The sequence below is a fragment of the Chiloscyllium plagiosum genome, unplaced genomic scaffold (genome assembly GCF_037043375.1).
Source record: "Chiloscyllium plagiosum isolate Xiang-an unplaced genomic scaffold, Cpla_swu_hap1 HiC_scaffold_19, whole genome shotgun sequence".
NCBI lineage: Eukaryota > Metazoa > Chordata > Chondrichthyes > Orectolobiformes > Hemiscylliidae > Chiloscyllium > Chiloscyllium plagiosum.
Genome location: NW_028270157.1, coordinates 20,540,667 through 20,561,415, shown reverse-complemented (window position 1 = coordinate 20,561,415; position 20,749 = coordinate 20,540,667). Strand labels below are relative to the sequence as shown.

General features: G+C 41.9%; 1 protein-coding gene across 5 annotated transcripts in view; it reads left to right on the top strand.

Moving 5' to 3' along the window:
- LOC122559777 (anoctamin-4) overlaps positions 1–20,749 on the top strand; it is a 194,091-nt gene that overhangs the window by 133,627 nt on the left and 39,715 nt on the right. For all 5 annotated transcript variants that reach the window (XM_043709787.2, XM_087997098.1, XM_087997097.1 and 2 more), the window contains 4 exons: positions 2,643–2,774; positions 12,012–12,118; positions 14,359–14,414; positions 15,155–15,276. In XM_043709787.2, the coding sequence (XP_043565722.2) occupies positions 2,643–2,774; positions 12,012–12,118; positions 14,359–14,414; positions 15,155–15,276 (417 nt within the window). The remainder of the gene's footprint in view (positions 1–2,642; positions 2,775–12,011; positions 12,119–14,358; positions 14,415–15,154; positions 15,277–20,749) is intronic.

Here is a 20,749-nt window from a genome sequence, read left to right as displayed (position 1 = left end):
AGATGGTGTGTGTGTGGAGGTGCAGGTGAATTTGTGGCTGATATGGAAGTATCCCTTGGGGCCTTGGAGGGAAGTAAGGGGGGGGAAAGAGATGTGGGCACAAGTTTTGCATTTCTTGCGGTTGCAGGGGAAGGTGCCAGGAATGGAGGTTGGGTTGATGGGGCGTGTGGACCTGACAAGGGAGTCACCACTCCCTCCGTGACTCCCTAGTCAGGTCCACACCCCCACCAACCCAACCTCCACTCCCGGCACCTTCCCCTGCAACCGCAAGAAATGCAAAACTTGCGCCCACACCTTCTTTCTCCCCCCCCCCATTTACTTCCCTCCAAGGCCCCAAGGGATACTTCCATATCCGCCACAAATTCACCTGCACCTCCACACACACCATCTATTGCATCCGCTGCACCCGATGTGGCCTCCTCTATATTGGAGAGACAGGCCGCCTACTTGCGGAACGTTTCAGAGAACACCTCTGGGACACCCGGACCAACCACCCCGTGGCTCAACACTTCAACTCCCCCTCCCACTCCACCAAGGACATGCAGGTCCTTGGATTCCTCCATCGCCAGACCATAGCAACACAACGGTTGGAGGAAGAGCGCCTCATCTTCTGCCTGGGAACCCTCCAACCACAAGGGATGAACTCCGATTTCTCCAGTTTCCTCATTTCCCCTCCCCCCACCTTGTCTCAGTCAAATCCCTCGAACTCAGCACCGCCTTCCTAACCTGCAATCTTCTTCCTGACCTCTCCGCCCTCACCTTGACCTCCTTCCACCTATCACATTTCTGACGCCCCTCCCCCAAGTCCATCCTCCCTACCTTTTTATCTTGGCCTGCTGGACACACTTTCCTCATTCCTGAAGAAGGGCTTATGCCCGAAACATCGATTCTCCTGTTCCTTGGATGCTGCCTGACCTGCTGTGCTTTTCCAGCAACACATTTTCAGCAGTATTTTATTGATGTCAAACATACAACTTTCCCCTGCCACCGCAGGAACTGTAAAACCTGTGCCCACACCTCCTCCCTCACCTTCATCCAAGGCCCTAAAGGAGCCTTCCACATCCATGAAAGTTTTACCTGCACATCCACTCCTATCATTTATTGTATCCGTTGCTCCCGATGCGGTCTCCTCTGGATTGGGGAGACTGGGCGCCTCCTAGCAGAGCGCTTTAGGGAACATCTCCGAGACACCCGCACCAATCCACCAAACCGCCCCGTGGCCCAACATTTCAACTCCCCCTCCCACTCTGCCGAGGACATGGAGGTCCTGGGCCTCCTTCACCGCCGCTCCCTCACCACCAGACGCCTGGAGGAAGAACGCCTCATCTTCCGCCTCGGAACACTTCAACCCCAGGGCATCATTGTGGACTTCAACAGCTTCCTCGTTTCCCCTTCCCCCACCTCATCCTAGTTTCAAACTTCCAGCTCAGCACTGTCCCTTTGACTTGTCCGGACTTGTCCTACCTGTCTATCTCCTTTTCCACCTATCCACTCCACCCTCTCCTCCCTGACCTATCACCTTAATCTCCTCCCCCACTCACCCATTCTACTCTCTCCCCACCCCCACCCTCCCCGAGCTTATCTCTCCACGCTTCAGGCTCTCTGCCTTTATTCCTGATGAAGGGCTTTTGCCCGCTGCTCGTTGGATGCTGCCTGAATTGCTGTGCTCTTCCAGCACCACTGATCCAGAATCTGGTTTCCAGCATCTGCAGTTATTGTTTTTACCATACTGTGAAAATAACTTTGTGTGGGCAGCAAGTCTAACAGTGAATCATGTTACCTTTTAAATTTTTAATTTGATCACCACTAAGACAGTGGATTTGGTCTGAGAATGTGAAGCATGAAAGGTAAACCTTATGTTTGTACAGTCACTTATCTTTGCAGTCTTAAAACTGATAAAAGCCAGTGAATTGTAGTCACTGTTTCAGCATGGGAAATGTGGCTGCCAATTTGCTCACAGTAAGCTCCCATAAATGTGATGAGATCGCCTGTGTTGGGCATATTGGTGTGATCATTTGACTCATCCAGCTAACAAGCAACCTCCAACATTAATTTCAATCAGTCTAAGGTGGCCATATGATCTGATGGTGTTAATTTAGCAAGTCCACAGGTGCCATTGACTTTTTGTTTTTAAAAAGTGGTTTTGGGGTGCTGAAGGTGTTAATTCTTTTTTGGCAAGGGAAGTGGTACAGCACCATCAAAACCTCAGGAAGGTACTGTATAACGCAGGTATTAGTGTTACTTAATGCCAGAAGTCAGTGGATCGTTGGGTACTTTTTAATGTTGCAATGACATTGACATGTCATTACAAGCTGCAAGCTTCCAGGAAATCTGAACTAATATCATGTTATTGTACAGTCTGTTATTCAGCTGCTAAGTTGTATTTTGGGCAAAAAGATTTTTATTCCTCCTTTTAAAGCCACAGTGTGTAATTGTGCCTGACTTGGGTCAGCTAGAGATGAATTGCTCTGCAAATACTCAGCTCTGTTCCAGTTCAGACTGACACCTTTTTTGCTTTTTTTTAATTTGAAGCACAAATTTGCATTTGCACCAACTGACTCAATTTCTATTTGTATCTAATTCCCTTGAGGCTTAAGCAGTCAGACTAGACCATGTATAACTGTCGTGTGTTTGTCTAACAGGATGGAGAAAAGGTTGAGCAGGTTCAGAGGATGGTTACCAAGGAAACCGATGAAGTTGGACAAGGATACGTTACCAGATCTGGAGGACACAGACTGCTACACAGCTCCTTTCAGTCAGCAGAGGATTCATCAGTAAGTATTACCCTCCTGCATCATAGCTCAAAGCATCACAGACAGCAGATGGAACGTTCTTGCGTTCAGTTCTTCAACTACTATGGGGGCAATTTTCCAAGTAGTGATAACATCCATGATTGTGAAGATCATAGCAAAATGGCTGCTTAATACCTCCGGCCATCCCTCTGCCACCAAGAGTAAAATTTTCTTTTTGATAATCAGCCCCATTCTCAAGTCTTTTTTGACTTGTATCAGTGTCTTGGATGCAGTAACACAACAGTTTCCAGGTTTGATCATTCACATTTCATTGGACTATAGAGGGACTTTGGAAATGCAGGATTATCAGGGAAAATAGTAACAGCACTTCAGAGGGAGTTCCAGATTCGTTCAGGATTCTTAACCATGTTATTTTGGACCTTCTTTATGAATGGTGTAATATTGTTTAAGGGTGTTGACTCAATGCTGTAATCCAAACATCTCAACTGGTATTACCTTCAGCACAAGAGATCCAATATGTCAGCAGGAGGTCTGTCATTTCTCTGGTGCAGGAGCAATTTTTACCTTTTTAACATAGCAAAACCTTTAACATTCAGACTTGAGTTGTGTGGCAAATGGTGCTCGTGCGGTACAAATGTTAACTAGTAACCCTCTCTAACAAGATTCAAACCACCTCCTTTTGACATGCAATAGCATTGCCATCACTGAATCCCTCACCATCAACTTAAATGAGCCACTATATAAATACTTTTGAGGACCAGGCTGGAAATTTTGTGACCTCTTCACCCCTATCATCTCCAAGTCAGGTTTGTGAGGGTACTTGTGTGAATGCAGCTCCAACAACACAAGCTCAACACCATCCAAGACAAAGCAACCCATTTGATTGGTACCACATCCAACACTGTTAACATTCACTCTGTTCACTGATGCTTAGTAGCAGTGAGTACTGTCTAAGAGATGCACAACAAAAGCTAACCGAGGCTCTTTCCAAATCCAAGACAACTAACTGAAATGATATGGGAATGTCAAGATCTGCAAGTTCCTCTCCAAGCCACTCCTTATCCTAACCTGGAACTGTATCACTGTTCCTTCATTGTTGCTGGGACAAAAATGTTGGAACTGTCTCCTTTTAACAGCGTGTTCAAGAGTGTGCTCACTACAATGATTCAAGAAGGCAGCTCACTACATGTTCTCAGGCAATTGGAGATGGGCAACAAATGGCGTATTGCTGATGAGATGCTAATCCCCAAGAAACTTTAAAAATAAAAAAAATAGCTAAGTGAGGATGAATGAGTTGTGAAGATTTTTGATAGTATGTTTTTGAAAAACACAATGGCTTCCATCTTTAATTAATGAGCATCTCCACATTGATCTGTAATAGGGGATTTTGGAGCAGGTGTACACATATTGAATATATCCTTGTCTTGTGAACTACCATTAGAATCTCAGAACTGTTATGGTGCAGAAGGAGGCCATTTGGCCCATCATGTCTCCATTGGTTCTATTACCTAGTGCCCATCTCCTGCCTCTTCTCCATATCAATGCACACCATTTCTATCCAATCGAACTACATTTTCCTTAATCATTTTGTTTTCCCACCAGGAAACACTTTCAAACTCTGTAACCAGTGGTTAGAATGAAATGTTTGTTTAAATTTTAGCCTGTGACTGGGAGATTGAACAATGGGAGTTAAATGAAACCACTACAGATGAAGCCGCTAGAATTGCTGGTGTAGAGGATGATGTGCACACACCCAAATCATCAGTAGTCATGGAAAAGCACTTAGTCTTGTGTTTGTGGACTTGGGCGCCAGTATGGGTCACTCATCTGGCAGGTTCCTTATGTACAGTGTTCCACAGAAACTTCTGCTTCAGCCTTCCACCCGTACCTTTTCATCTTGGAAACGCCAGTTGCAAGGTCATCTATACATAAGAAATAGGAACAGAAGTAGCTCATGTGGCTCACCTTGAACCTGCTTCACCATTGAATATGATCATGGCAGCTCATTAGCCTCAATACCATGTTCCTGCTGCTTTTCCACATTCCCTGATGTTTCTGTTCCTCAGCCTTTTGAATATATTTAATGATGATGGCTTCATAACACTCCTGGGATAGGAAATTTCAAAAGTTCCCAATCCATTTGAAGAAAACAGCTTCTCATCTCAGTTGTAAACAATTGATCCCTTATCCTCCAGTTAGGGCTAGGATTAAGACTGGTTTCCCCCATCTTTTTAGATTCTTCAGCCAGAGGAAGCAATTTCTCAGCATCTACCCTGCCCAGACCTTTCTGAATCCATTGTTGTAACGCAATTTGCTGCTGCTTATGCTTAACTTCAGAAAATCTCTGGAGTGACTTTATGGATGGACACTGTGTGTTAAAAAGCTGAAATTTCCTAATTGACAAGATGATGGGATAGGAAAGTACAGGAATATGAGGGGGGAATTGAGGACTAACATATATTTAAATGGCTAACAACAGTGAGAGTTCTAATGCATTGTTTTGCCCAAAACCTCACCAAATATGGAAGTCACAGACACTAGGAGCAGTTGTAGGCTTTTCAGCCCTTTGTGACTGCTCTGTCATTCAAAAATGATTGTGACTAAATATATCTCAAAGCCATATTCCATCTTGCTCTCCATACACCTTGTTGCCACTAATACCTTTAAAATTTAATACCTCAACCCTGATTGGGAGGGGGGGGGGGGGGGGGTGGGAGGTGTGTTTCCTCATCTCAGTCCTAAATAGCCTAAAGACCTTGATACTGACCCCTGGTTCTAGACTCCCCTACAAGAGGCAACATTCTCCTTGCAAGTCTGTCCAACCCTGTTTAAAATTTTGTAAGTTTTGATCAGATACCCGCTCATCCTCACTGTAGTACATACAGATCCAGCTGAACCTATATTAAGCAATATGATAGTCCTGTCAGCCCCAGTATTAGCCTAGTAAATCTCTGCTGCACTTCCACCATGGCAAGTATATTCCCTATTAAGTAGGGAAAGCAAAACTGCACATACCACTCCAGGTGTGGTCTCACCAAAGGCTCTTTTTAACTGCAGTATGATATCCTTGCTTCAGAACCCAGCCTCTTGTGATGAAGGCAAATACAGAGAAACCTCTATTATCCAAACGTTGGATTATCTGGCAAGATCGCAAGGTCCCGATGCTCACTTAAACTGTTGTCTGGCATTTCATTATCCGGAATTTGATTAACTGAACAAAGTACTCCCTGCCTATGTCCTTCGGATAATCGAAGTTCCTGTGTATACCATTTCCCTTCCTAACTGCTTACTGTGCCTGTTTGTCTGCTTTCATTGACTGGTGTGCAAGGATGCCCAGATCCCTTTGTCCATGCACATTTCCCAATATATTAATGTTTCAATAATACTCTTCCTTTTTGTTTCACACCAATGAGTATAGTTATGTGATTATCCATGTCATACTGAATCTGTCATGTGTTGCGCACACACTCAACTTGTCTAAATATCCCTGCAGTCCCCTTGAATTTTCCTACCAATTTTTTTAATCCCATCAGGTTTTTTTGGTAAATTGAGAATGCTGCATTTAGTTCTAATCTAGTGAATACTTGAGGTCTAAGCACAGATCCCTGTGGCATGCTAATAGTCACTGCCTCCACCTGGAAAAAGACACATTTTATTTCCACACTGTTTTCAGTCTTGAACCAATTCTCGATGATGCCAGTCTGCTCTCCTCAATCCAAGTGCTTTTAATGTGTCTCTAGTTTCTTACATGGAACCTTTTATTAAAAGGTAGGAGAAAGTGAGGACAGCAGATGCTGGAGATCAGTGTCGAGTGTGTGGTGCTGGAAAAGCGCAGCAGGTCAGGCAGCGTCCAAGGAGCAGGAGAATCAATGTTTTGGGCATAAGCTTGATGAAGGGCTTATGCCCAAAATGTCAATCTTCCTGCTCCTCTGATACTGCCTGATCTGTTGTGCTTTTCCAGCACCAACTCTTGACACCTTTATCAAAAACTACCTCCTGAATCCAAATGCGCTAGTTCTCCCTTACTTATTCTCCTAGTGATATCCTCAACACCTGAGCAGATTAACCTTTCCATATGCATGATATTTATATAGATGTTAATTACACTTTAAAATTGAACAGCATAATGTGGCCATAATAGAAACCTAACTTAGCCAGTGAGAATCTGATATGTAGGAATACTATAAAATGTTTGAATCTTAAATTGATCTGGACATGAAAAGAAAACAATGAATTGTTTTCCTAAGTTTACAGAAAACTTAATTGAGTAATTTACAGTACTATTTGACCAACTTTTTAGTGAACTATTTGATGCATCAAGATATGTTGTCAAACATCATTATTGAGACAGTGGCCCGTTGCGTTGTGCTTGACTATGTTGGACTAAAGGGAGATCTGCAATAGGAAAGATGTGAAATTGAAAGGATGCATAAAAGATTTAAAAGTATGTTGGGTGATTGGAGATATAGGGAGAGGCTGAATAGGCTGGGGTTATTTCCCCTGAAGCATTGGAGGCTGAGGGGTGACCTTTTTTTAAGAGGTTTATAAAACCACGCGGGGCATAGATAGGGTAAATAGCCAAATTCTTTTCCCCAGGGTAAGGGAGTCCAGAACTAGAGGGGCATAGGTTTCGGATGAGGGGGAAGATTTAAAAGGGACCTAAGGAGCAACCTTTTCACGCAGATTGTGGTACGTGTATAGAATGAACTGTCAGATGAGGTGGTGGAAACTGGTACAATTACAACATTTAAAAGGCATCTGGATGGGTATATAAACAGGAAGGATTTAGAGGGATATGGGCCAAAAGCTGGCAAAATGGGACGAGATTGATTTAAGATATCTGGTCAGCATGAAGAAGTTGGACTGAAAGATTGATTTCCATGCTGTACACCTGTCTCTAATTGTGTTTGGATAGTAATTGGTATAGAGATGGGAATAAATACTGGACCAGCCCATATCACATGTGTGAAGAAAACAAAACTTGTGCCTTTTTTCATTCATTCACATGATGTGCGTGGTATTGACCAGGCCAGCAAATATTACTTTTTATCACCTTTTGAGAAGGGGATGGTGAGCAGCCTTCTCAAGTGCTACAGTTCATGGGTTGTTCATAATAACCACTGTGCTGTTGGTCAGTGTTCTTGGATTTTGACCCAGTGACCCAGGAGGGAAGAATCCCACAGTGCTTTGGGGTTAGTAAAGTACTTTTACAGTGCAATAGTTGAAACATAGGAAGCACAGCAAGCTCCTACGAATGGCAACATGATAATGACCAGCTAATTTCTTTGTCACCTTGGATTGTTTGGCACACCTAGGGAGAACTCCTCTACATCGTGTCTGAGAGAAGCTGAGGGGCCTTTACTGTGTGAATAGGTAGGGCTTCAGTTTCACCGGAACAAAATACTGCAAATGCCAGAAATCTGAGATTACAAATAGGAAACTTGGAAATGCTCAGCAGGCTTGGCAGCTTCTGTGGAGAGTGAAATTTTAACCTTTCACCTCTGACCTTTCATCTGGACTCTGTCACTCAATTGAACGTCTTATGGAAAAGATTGCGACTGTGATAGAACAATTCTGTCTCAAATCATGCTTGGTTCATACTTTAGCACTCATGCCTCTAGACATGAGCCCAGAATTTTCTGACTCTGATGCAAGAGCATTACCCACTCAGCCATGGCTGGTGCTTGCACTAGAAAGCTCTGAAAGTTGTCATGAAGTGTAACTGTAAAATTCTTAACCTCTTGTTCAGTCGTGTAACCTCACCCCTCTGTGTCTCCACAGCCTATGCCACCCTTGAATGTCAGCATTCCTCCATCCCCCTCTGGCCTCTTGGCACATGTCCGATTTTTAATAATTGCTCTGCGATTTAATGCCAGGATAGTATCTGCTCTCTGATTCACTTGGAAAGATTTATAGCTCAGCCTGTGCATTATTTGATCAATATCAGTGAATGCCTGATTAGCAGTGAGACTTCCTGAACCAGCAAATATACTTTGCAATGGAAAACCTCCCAGTTTATCTCTGCAGTTAATCAATGCAAAATTAATGTGGTTGTTCTTCCTCCATGCTGCTTTGCAAAGTGCAAATCACTGGAAAAGAGCACAAACTAATTCAGCATGTACAATTCAAAAGGGATTAATTTATATTGTAATATTCCCTTGTTCATTTCAATTGTCCAGGAGCTAGAGTGAAGGAAAGTTTCTCTGAACTTTACTGTGATAATGCACACTGACCGCGGAGAAGGAACTGAGCTCATTTGACTCAATGTGGCTGGAAAGGTGGTGGTTTCTGTTATCAGCTATTATCCATTCCAGCAAAGTACGAAATATACAACCCTTCCTTCTAGTACCGCTGGCCAAACTTTTTTGTATCATTTCATGGCTTTGATTTGAGTGTGTCAGTAGTAATTAGTCTTGGACATATGGGATCATTATGCATGGAACAAGATCATTTGGTCCATCATATCTGATATTCCCACTTTTTTAATCCCACTCATTTGCTCTCTTCTCAAAGCAGTCCAAACATTTCATGTTTCAATTATGTCTAGTCTCCATTTGAAAGTTGGTATCCAATCTGCTTTTGTATGCCTGAACAGTGCTTTGAGATAACAACAGCAAGTCTTGTGATTTGAGGTTCAGTGAGGCAGATGCAAATATCTTGCTCAAAATGCAGTTTGAAATCTTAGATTAGGTACTTTCTTGAATGAACTAGATTTCTTGGCTGTTAATTATTGAGAGTCTGTGTTGATCTAACTCCATTCTCCACATCTGTTGAGATTTGCTGATGTACAATCTCTATTGGCCAATGGATAGGGTTTCTTTCGGTTCAACTTGACCATGCTGACCAAGTATCCCAAATTAAACTAGTCCCACTTACCTACATTTGACCCATATCCCTCATAAACATTTCCTATTCATGTACCGGTTCAAATGTCTTTTTAAATGTTGTAACTGTGCCTGCATTACCACTACTTCTGGCAGTTTATTCCACATATGAACCACCTTATCGGTAGAAACAGTTGCCCCTCTGGTCCTTTTTTTAATCTTTGCTCCCTCACCTTGAAGTTATGCCATCTAATTTTTTGAATTCTCCTCCTACCCTAAGTAAAAGATATTTGCTCATCACCTTATATATGCCCCTCATGACCTTATAAACCCAAATAAGGTCACTCTTCAACCTCCTATGCTCGAGTGTGAAGAAAAATCCCAGCCTATACGGCAGCTCCTTATAACTCAAACTGTCCGTTCCCAGCACTATCCTGGTAAATACTTTTTCTGGACCATTTCCAATTTAATAATATCCTACTTATAGCAGGGCGACCAGGACTGTACACAACCCCAGAACCAGCCTCACCAACATCCTGTATCATATCAACATGTCCGAACTCCAATACTTAGTCGTCTGAGCAACGAAGGCAAGTGTGCTAAAAGCAGCCTTAACCACCCTATCTACCTGTGATGCAACTTTCAATGAATTATATACTTGAACCCCTTGGGCTCTACTTGACCTGACCATAAATTGTATTAGTCCTGCCCTTGTTCGTTTTACCAAATAGTTTGACCTGCGTCGATCACATCCTGAATTACCTATAATTGGAGTCAATTTTTAGCAGTATTTTGCACTTTACTGAAAGTGAATATTCCCATTAAAACAGATCCTGGTTAATCACAAACTGCAGGTGTGCATACCTTCATTATTCCACTGATCAGTGTTTGGGGAATTGCCAAGGGAATTGGATTTTTAGGAACCTGTTAATTGCCTGATGAATGTGGCGCAACTGTCACAAACTGACTCACATTTATAACGTAATGTGGTTGTAGTTAGCAAGATCTTATTAATGTCTTTCACAAAATTGCCAGTTCTAAATTCCTACAGTGTTTAATGTGAATGGAGGCAGTGTTCTCTAACTTGTGTGGAGAGGACCTTCTTTACATCAGTTCTAAACTCTTCTCTCATTTTTGTACCATTCCACCCTAATAGTTTGTCTTGAAACATTTATGGGGATCAGTATTTGAATCTCCAAATTTGGTCAACTTGCTTCGTCCAATCCAGATCATTTTACTGTACACTGAGTCTGTTTTATGCATCATAACAATTTGTGATTGAGAAACCGTGCTTCTAGAAATCCAGGAATCTCAACAGTCCAGCATCTACCTCTTGATCATAACCTGCTCCTTTCAATGATTTTGTTAGCTGCAGTTTTACTTTGGATGTCCATACCTTAAACATGTGCAGTATTCTTGATTTGACATCTTATTGTATCATAGAATATTCTACAGCCCCCTCAATGATTTGAGAGACTCAGGATAACAGGGTGTGCTCCTCCTGAAATTATGTTGACCATTACTAATGAGTTCAGTTTGATCTAGAAAGTGAATTGCATCCCTTTGGCTAGCATGATTATTTTGCTAGCCGTTGATGCGACTCAAAGGTCTTTAGGCTGATCGACTATCTGAATACTGGAAGTGCTGCAGACCGCAACTTAAAATACATGGCTGGAAATGCTCAGTGGATCAGACTAACTCTGTTCCTCAGTCCACAGAGACTTTTTTTCCATGCTGCTGAACTCCAGTCTGAGCTCTGCAGCCTTCGCCGCTTTCTCCTCTTGTCTGTGTTTATTTTAATTTCTAATCCAGTTGGAACATGCCTGTGTTCATTGGCAACATCATGTAGAGTGCCTGCACTTAAAGACTCTATCCCTCCAACTCACTTACCATGACCGGGTACAAAGCATCACTTACTGAGCTGCTGGAGTTCTTTTTAACCCAGCATGGAATATTTAATGTGCACAGTTTGGTTACAAAATCTTTTGTGGTGGCTGATATACTAATGGTGTCATATTTATTGTTGATCCCAAATCGCTTTTTGAGGGGATGGTGGTAAGCTGCCTTCCTGAACCACCTTCAGTCCACATGGTGAAGACGATGCCACAGTCCTGTCCAGGGGCTTGATCCCGTGATCATGAACAAATAATGATTATATTCCCAAGTTCCAACTGGTGGAACTTGGACAAGGAGTTTGTATTTGGATATGTTCTAATGAATTTGTTGTCTTCTGGGGAATAACATCAGGAAATAACAAGTTTGGGTTTTATCTTTATTTCTTGGAAGATTAGGGTTGGTCTTAGTATGTTGAATTGCTTCTTCCAGGCTTCCTTAGAGCAAAACAAAATCCAACTCCACGAGAACGATATTCTTTATCTTTGCCCACGTATGCATTGAAAGTGGTGACTGCAAAATCCCTTCCATATAATTTCAGCTTCATTATAAACAACAAAGACACGTTCTTCAACAATGCAACGCGAAGCAGAATTCTACACCACATTTTACAAAGGGTCAAATATGAAGAGGGCAAGAACAAGATAGGTGAGTCTTGTGGCTTTATTCTGAGGAAATGTGAGTGAATATTGGTTACACATTGCCAATAGTAAAGCAGTTAAATCTGTGTGGATGGTGCAAATGCAGCAGAATACTTCAATATGAATTGTATTTTAAATATTTGCCTTTGGCAATTCCTCCCTGTCAAATTGTTAATTTTTATAATGGGATGTTTGAGTAAGGTCTAGTGTCCCCACTGATGCAAGTGTAATTACAATGTGACCTATTGGTATAGGAGAGCTTCCATTTATAAATGGGAATGTAAGGCATTTGTGTAATCAAAGTACAGTATAAACATCTTTTGACTTTAAAGAACTGAGTGCAGTCTGTTACCCCAATCTAATTAACATCACCACCAAGCCTATCATAATCCACAAATTAAGTTTCCCCTTTGATTTTGAAAGTGTAGAACCACGTGATAAACTGGTAATTATTTTATTGATCATCAGTAGATGCATGTTAACACACACCAAAAACATGCTTTGGGGTAGTTTAATTGTGGATTTTAGTCATTAAAAGGGATTTTCTATCCAATGCCAGCTGGGCTTCTTTGCTCATCAGATATGTTGTTGGTGCTTTAACCCATCTGTTCCCAATAATATTGGCCCAGATTACTTGATCTACAAATAATCAAGATTTCTTGATAATTCATCAATACTTTGTTTCAACTGAGCATTTTTTTAGTTGAATAAAGATGAGTTTATGTCCAATGCTATCTCAGTTTGTCAAAAAGCTCTCAATTGTTCTTTACTCTTGAGTGCAAGAATGCTGTCACCATGACAATCTCTAAATCTTGACAACACCATTAAATTATTTCATGGAGTGAATATAAGAGGGAAGACCGGGTCTCATAGTTTTCAATTGCAGCTTTTAGTATTCAGCACTGCTTCAATCTCTGATTTTCTGATTATCCAGTGAACTGAAATGGATGGTCGTTGGTATCCTCCCAATGTATTGCGTAGGAGAATAATCACTCGCAGCAGCGAAACAACATTCAAGGAGCTGGTGTATCTGCATTTCAGTCTACTACAATTTCAGGGAAACGGCACAGATTTGATAACAAACATTAGTGAATCAGTGATTGCTAGGGTTTTATACAGTTAATTAAAAGTTTCAATTTTCTTCAGTTCATCCATTGTTTTCAGCTAATTACACAAATTATTGTACAACATCCACATTGAGCCAAAGAAGATTGTTGTGAAATAAGAAACATTTTATGTTTTAGAAAGTAGTGTGGGAGTATCATGAGCTGAAACAATGAATGAAGTGATTTTAAAATTTTTCAGTTAACTGGACAGCAGATTGCCAATAACTGAATTGCTCGTGTTTCATGAGGTTTATCTGTAACACGTTCGCTGTGGCATCTTCAACTGATGGTGTTTTTTAAAAGAAAAAAAAACCCATAAATACAGTTTGGAGAAATTCATTGGCCCAATGATCTTGCTGATGTAATGAGTGCTGTTAACAATTGGCACTCTTGTGTCTTGGAATATTAAAGATGTCCAGCAACATGCATCCCAGCATTATTTATGAAGCAGTCACTCATAATTTTAAGTAATGTTGAATCTTCAAGACTTTGAAGCCTACTTTCTGTCCATTTACAGCCCTGGCATTTTTTTAATGTTTACTTCTATGTGTACAATAAGCTTGAACGCCAAGAAAATCCACTGACTGTTCTAAGCTAAGTGGAAAAAATCACATGTTTGAGTCTCCTGCAGTCCTACATGTTTTTTCCTTTCTACAAGTGGAATATGAAATCCTTCTGACACAGTGAAGTCCTTCTATTGGTTAATGAATCTTTTAATTCATTTCAAAATCTGCTTCATCCACATCACATGTATCACTGGCTCAAGCATATGTCACTTTTTAAAATTACAAATCTCCTTTAGTGATCAGTGAAAGGTGGTTGATTCTTAACTCCAATAGTCAAACACTCCTGATGTTTGAATCCTACTCATTTCACTTTATGGTTTTAGTGAGCCTCATCGGGTTGTAACCAAATCAAAACACACAGTACCCATATGACTGATCTTAAGCACCCCATTTAATCTAGGACTTGGCTGACTTGTAGAAGGTTCATTGAAATGGGAAATCAACAAGCAGGAGGTGAGAGATGGTGATTTTTTTTAATATATTAAACAGAGATGTAAGTAATTTTGACGAGTGGTAAGTAGATTATTTTAATTTATTTCATTTTAGCAGTTTTAATATTCTTTTTTTTTAAACAGGACTTAATCGTTTACTTGGAAATAGCACCTATGAGGCAGCATTCCCACTTCATGAGGTAAATAAGGTATCTTGCATTGTAAAGTTAAAATAGCTTGTAGGTACATGCTCTTGAGTCCAGAACCCTCGAGAGTTAGGCTAGGCTTGTTTTCAAAAAAAAATCAATGTTCATTCAGTCTGAATGGCTTAATCCAGTGAATAGGGAACATCGGAAAATCACGGCATATCATTGCCAAGTGCTTTCAGCTAATAGCAGTGTTGCTGCTGAAATTGATTCACTTCTTATACGTTGGTGTTTATGGTTGTTTCTTGCATCCTCCACCTCTACCTCCCTACATCAGGGTTGTTGTAATGAGATTTACATATTCAGTGAATAGCAATGAGCTTATTGAACACTTAAGGACCGTAGAAGAGGACATCTTACCCAAAACCTTACAGACTCACCTTCCATTCAATGTGATTTGATAGCACTAGCTGGTTTTGCACATATTTCATAGTCATTCCCAGAATAAAGACACAATTCCTTTTACAAGTGGAACCTGCTTAAACTCAATTTTTTAAAATAATTTTTTTATGATGCCAGTTTACGGGTAGCTGGGTGAGAGGGAGTGTACTTAATTGCACTAATCCTACACTTTTGAGGTGCCAAATTAAATGAAAAATTTGTTTTAATCATTTTATTCGTCAGCCATATTGTCTAAAGAAAAATGCTGCATTTATGATCTGGAATAGCCAATTAATTGCTCAACCCAGTTTAGACAAAAGGTTTGAAGGATTTTCTCTTTGTGCATTCTGCAGGGAAGCCACAGAAGCAAAAATTCCATTAAGACTCATGGAGCCGTGAACCACCGTCACCTGCTGTTTGAATGCTGGGCCTGGTGGGGTGTGTGGTATAAGTATCAGCCACTTGACCTAGTCAGGTAACCTCTTAAGGTCCTTCTGCAACATTTGGTCAAGCAGTCATTGTTATTGAGCCATCTAATTTGGCTCCCTCTCTGTATATCTTGGCACAAAAGATGGCCACTTTGGCCATTGTACTTGTTTCAACTCCTTTGGGGGAAAATGCACTGACATTTGAGCCCATTAAAGCTGGGGTCATTATCAAAAGTTAAAGTTTTAATCCAAGTCCCCAAATGACCTGTCTGACAGATTCTCATTAGCAGAAAACACCGACCAGGTTTCTGTACTTGATGTGAACTACCATTTATTACAAATAAAATCATTCTAAACACCTTTTTTAAAAATGTCAACATAACTTGCTGACAGATGCATCCAGACCCAGACACCGCTGTAATGAGTGGAGGAGAACATATTGGGGGGGCACTATTCAATACAAGGCTCAATGAAAGGTCATTCCTGAAGAATGGCTTATGCCTGAAACGTCGATTCTCCTGCTCCTTGGATGCTGCCTGACCTACTGCGCTTTTTCAACAACACATTTTTCAGTTCTGATCTCCAGCATCTGCAGTCCTCACTTTCTCCTCCTCAATGAAAGGTCTGTTTTGGCTTCTTTGAAGCCAAGTCCTTTTGAGTTTTTTTTTGCTGAAGATATAGGAGGGGGTGAGTTAATGCATTAATTTTTCAATTTCTCAGTCAATTTGAGGCAACAATTAATACAAATGGTGGGAGAGAATAGCTAGCTATCTTTCAGGATTTGGTTACTTCACTGCAGACAGAGAAAGAAATGTCTCTTGTAGTGTGGAGAACACCCATGTGTATTGTTCATGTGTCCAGGAACCAGTTGGGGAGTTTAGTTATACAGATGATCCTGGGTTGCATGACTCTTCCTAATTGGTTTTTCAATCAGCAGTCTGTCTCTGGGTGAAGCATGCTCTGTGTCCACATTCCATAAGACCATAAGACATAGGAGTGGAAGTAAGGCCATTCGGCCCATCGAGTCCACTCTACCATTCAATCATGGCTGATGGGCATTTCAACTCCACTTACCTGCATTCTCCCCGTAGCCCTTAATTCCTTGTGACATCAAGAATTTATCAATTTCTGCCTTGAAGACATTTAGCGTCCCAGCCTCCACTGCACTCTGTGGCAATGAATTCCACAGGCCCACCACTCTCTGGCTGAAGAAATGTCTCCGCATTTCTGTTCTGAATTTACCCCCTCTAATTCTAAGGCTGTGTCCACGGGTCCTAGTCTCCTCACCTAACGGAAACAATTTCCTAGCGTCCACCCTTTCCAAGCCATGTATTATCTTGTAAGTTTCTATTAGATCTCCCCTTAATCTTCTAAACTCCAATGAATACAATCCCAGGATCCTCAGCCATTCCTCATATGTTAGACCTACCATTCCAGGGATCATCCTTGTGAATCTCCGCTGGACACGCTCCAGTGCCAGTATGTCCTTCCTGAGGTGTGGGGACCAAAACTGGACACCGTACTCCAAATGGGACCTAACCAGAGCTTTATAAAGTTTCAGTAGCACAACAGTGCTTTTATATTCCAACCCTTTTGAGATAATTGACAACGTTGTATTCGCTTTCTTAATCACGGACTCAACCTGCATGTTTACCTTTAGAGAATCCTCAACTAGTACTCCCAGATCCCTCTGTACTTTGGCTTTACGAATTTTCTCACCGTTTAGAAAGTAGTCCATGCTTGTATTCTTTTTCCCCAAAGTGCAAGACCTCGCATTTGCTCACATTGAATTCCATCAGCCATTTCCTGGACCACTCTCCCAAACTGTCTAGATCCTTCTGCAGCCTCCCTACTTCCTCAATACTACCTGCCTGTCCACCTAACTTTGTATCATCAGCAAACTTCGCTAGAATGCCCCCAGTCCCTTCATCCAGTTCATTAATATATAATGTGAACAGCTGTGGCCCCAACACTGAACCCTGCAGGACACCGCTTGTCACCGGCTGCCATTCTGAAAAAGAACCTTTTATCCCAACTCTCTGCCTTCTGTCAGACAGCCAATCCTCAATCCATACTAGTAGCTCACCTCTAACACCATGGGCCCTCACCTTGCTCAGCAGCCTCCTGTGTGGCACCATATCAAAGGCCTTTTGGAAGTCTAGGTAGACCACATCCAACAGGTTTGTCAGGCACGACCTCCCCTTACTAAATCCATGTTAACTTGTTCTAATCCGACCCTGCTCTTCCAAGAATTTAGAAAACTCATCCTTAATGATGGATTCTAGAATTTTACCAACAACCGAGGTTAGGCTAATTGGCCTATAATTTTCCATCTTTTGTCTTGATCCTTTCTTGAACAAGGGGGTTACAACAGTGATCTTCCAATCATCTGAGACTGTTGAAAGATCTCAATCAACGCCTCCACTATTTCCTGAGCCACCTCCCTCAGAACTCTAGGATGTAACCCATCAGGGCCAGGAGATTTATCGATTTTAAGACCTTTTAGCTTTTCTAGCACTTTCTCTTTTGTAATGGCAACCATACTCAACTCAGCCCCCTAACTCCCTTTAATTGTTGGGATATTACTCATGTCTTCCACTGTGAAGACTGACGCAAAGTACTTATTAAGTTCTCCTGCTATTTCCTTATCTCCCATCACTAGGCTTCCAGCATCAGTTTGAAGTGGCCCAATGTCTACTCTTGCCTGTCGTCTGTTTCTTATGTATTGAAAGAAACTTTTACTATCACTTCTAATATTACTGGCTAGCCTACCTTCATATTTGATCCTCTCCTTCCGTATTTCTCTTTGTTATCCTCTTTGTTTTTGGAGTCTTCCAAATCTTCTGATTTCCCAGTGCTCTTGGCCACTTTATAGGCTCTCTTTTTCTTTCATAGATTTCCTGACTTCCTTTGTCAGCCATGGCTGTCTAATCCCTCCCCGGATAATCTTTCTCTTCTTGGGGATGAACCTCTGTACAGTGTCCTCAATTTTACCCACAAACTCCTGCCATTTTTGCTCTGTCTTCCCTGGTAGGCTCTGCTTCCAGTCTATTTTCGTCAGTTCCTCTCTCATGCCCTCATAATTACCTTTTTATTTAACCGTAACACCATTACATCCGATTTTGCCTTCTCTCTTTCAAACTGCATACTGAACTCTTCCATATTATTCAAAGTTTGAGTGAAGATTTGTAGCTCGGGTGCTCGTTGTTGTGGTTCTGTTCGCCGAGCTGAGAATTTTTGTTGCAAACGTTTCTTCCCCTGTCTAGTGACATCCTCAGTGCTTGGGAGCCTCCTGTGAAGCGCTTCTGTGGTGTTTCCTCCGGCATTTATAGTGGCCTGTCCCTGCCGCTTTCAGTTGTCAGTTTCAGCTGTCCGCTGTAGTGGCCGGTATATTGGGTCCGGGTCGATGTGTAGTGTACAAAATCCCATGCAAGGACTGCACAAAACACTATATAGGACAAACAGGAAGACAGCTAACGATCCGCATCCACGAACATCAACTAGCCACGAAACGCCACGACCAGCTATCCTTAGTAGCCACACACGCAAACGACAAGCAACATGAATTTGACTGGGACAACACTACCATTATAGGGTAAGCCAAACAAAGAACAGCCAGGGAATTCCTAGAAGCATGGCACTCATCCACAAACTCCATCAATAAACACATCCGACCTGGACCCAATATACCGGCCACTACAGCGGACAGCTGAAACTGACAACCGGAAGCGGCAGGGACAGGCCACTATAAATGCCGGAGGAAACACCACAGAAGCGCTTCACAGGAGGCTCCCAAGCACTGATGATGTCACCTAGACAGGGGACGAAACGTTTGCAACAAAAATTTCCAGCTCGGCGAACAGAACCACATCTACCATATTATGGTCGCTGCTTCCTAAGTGTTCCCTTACTTTAAGATTTTTTATAAAGTCTGGTTCATTACATAGAACTAGGTCCAGAATAGCCTGCTCCCTTGTGGGCTCCATGACAAGCTGTTCCAAAATCCTGTAAGCATTCCATGAATTCCCTTTCTTTGGATCCACTGGCAACATTATTTACCCAGTCCATCTGCATATTGAAGTCTCCCATGATCACTGTGACCTTGCCGTTCTGACATGCCTTCTCTATTTCCCGGTAGATGTTGCGCCCCTGGTCTTGACCACTGTTAGGAGGTCTGTACATAACTCCCACTATAGTTATTTTGCCTTTGTGGTTCCTCAATTCCACCCACACAGACTCCACATCATCCGACGCTATGTCATTCAGCACCATAGATTTAATTTTCTTAACGAACAAGGCAACCCTGCCCCCTCTGCCCCCCCCCCCTCTATCTTTTCGATAAGTTGAAAACCCTTGGATGTTTAACTGCCAGTCCTGACCCCCCTGTAACCACGTCTCTGTGATGCCTACCACATCATAATCATTCACGATGATCTGTGCCATTAGTTCGTCTGCTTTAAGAATGCTACAAGCATTCAGGTAAAGTGCCTTAATGCTAACTTTCTTATCATTAGAGATATTCTCATTGCAGTTACATTGCAAACAGCACCTGTTGGATTGGAATAGACTGGGGCTGTTTTCCCTGGAGCATCAGAGGCTGGGGGGTGACCTTGGAGAGGTTTATAATATCATGAGGGATATAGATCGAATAAATAGGCAAGGTCCAAAACTAGAGGGCATAGGGTGGTGGGGAGATTTAAAAAGGATCTAAGGGGCAACATTTTCTCGCCGGCTGGTGCGTGTATGGAATTTGGAAGGGTATATGAATAGGAAGGGTTTAGAAGGATATGGGCCAAATGCTGGCAAATGGGATTAAATTAATTTAGGATATCTGGTAGGCATGGGCAAGTTGGACCGTAGGGTCTGTTTCTGTGCTGTGTCTCTGACTCTGACTCATTTGTGAGTTATAGTAACTTTAAAAAATGCAGCAACTCCCTTAATCATCCTTTCCCATTTTGCTCCAAGTTCAAAATAAAGGCACACCCTTTGGGAAGAGTTACCTAATTAATCCTGCACCACAGGTTTTTCCTCCAACCTTGTATAAATCTATCTATTTCCCTTTTTGATGGTTATGTTGAATTGTTTTAATAATCCTTCTCTGGTGTTGTATTCCAGATCATTACTTACTCCATTGCCTACTTGTGCTCTCTCTCCCAAACAACTCTTTCTGCCCGTCATCTTAAATTTGTGTTCTATTTATTGGCTCCACAGTAACTTCTCCTGGTCTAGAATATCATATGATTTCAAACGTTTCTCTTGCATCCTTAACCTGTTCTGCTCCATTTGTAAATACCCCATTTACTGCAGTCTCTCCATATCACCAAATCTCCCCTTCTTGGTACTGTTTTCATGAAGCTTGTCACCCGTTCCTTTTATCCAGGACACATCTTGGCCAATCACAGTTGGCTGGCCAAACTATCAGCATAGTTTTCTCCTATGGTATAATTTGTTGCGATGGCTTGAAATTTAACACTTTTTATGCCTATGTTCTGATGAGCACAAGATGAGAAACTTAAATAT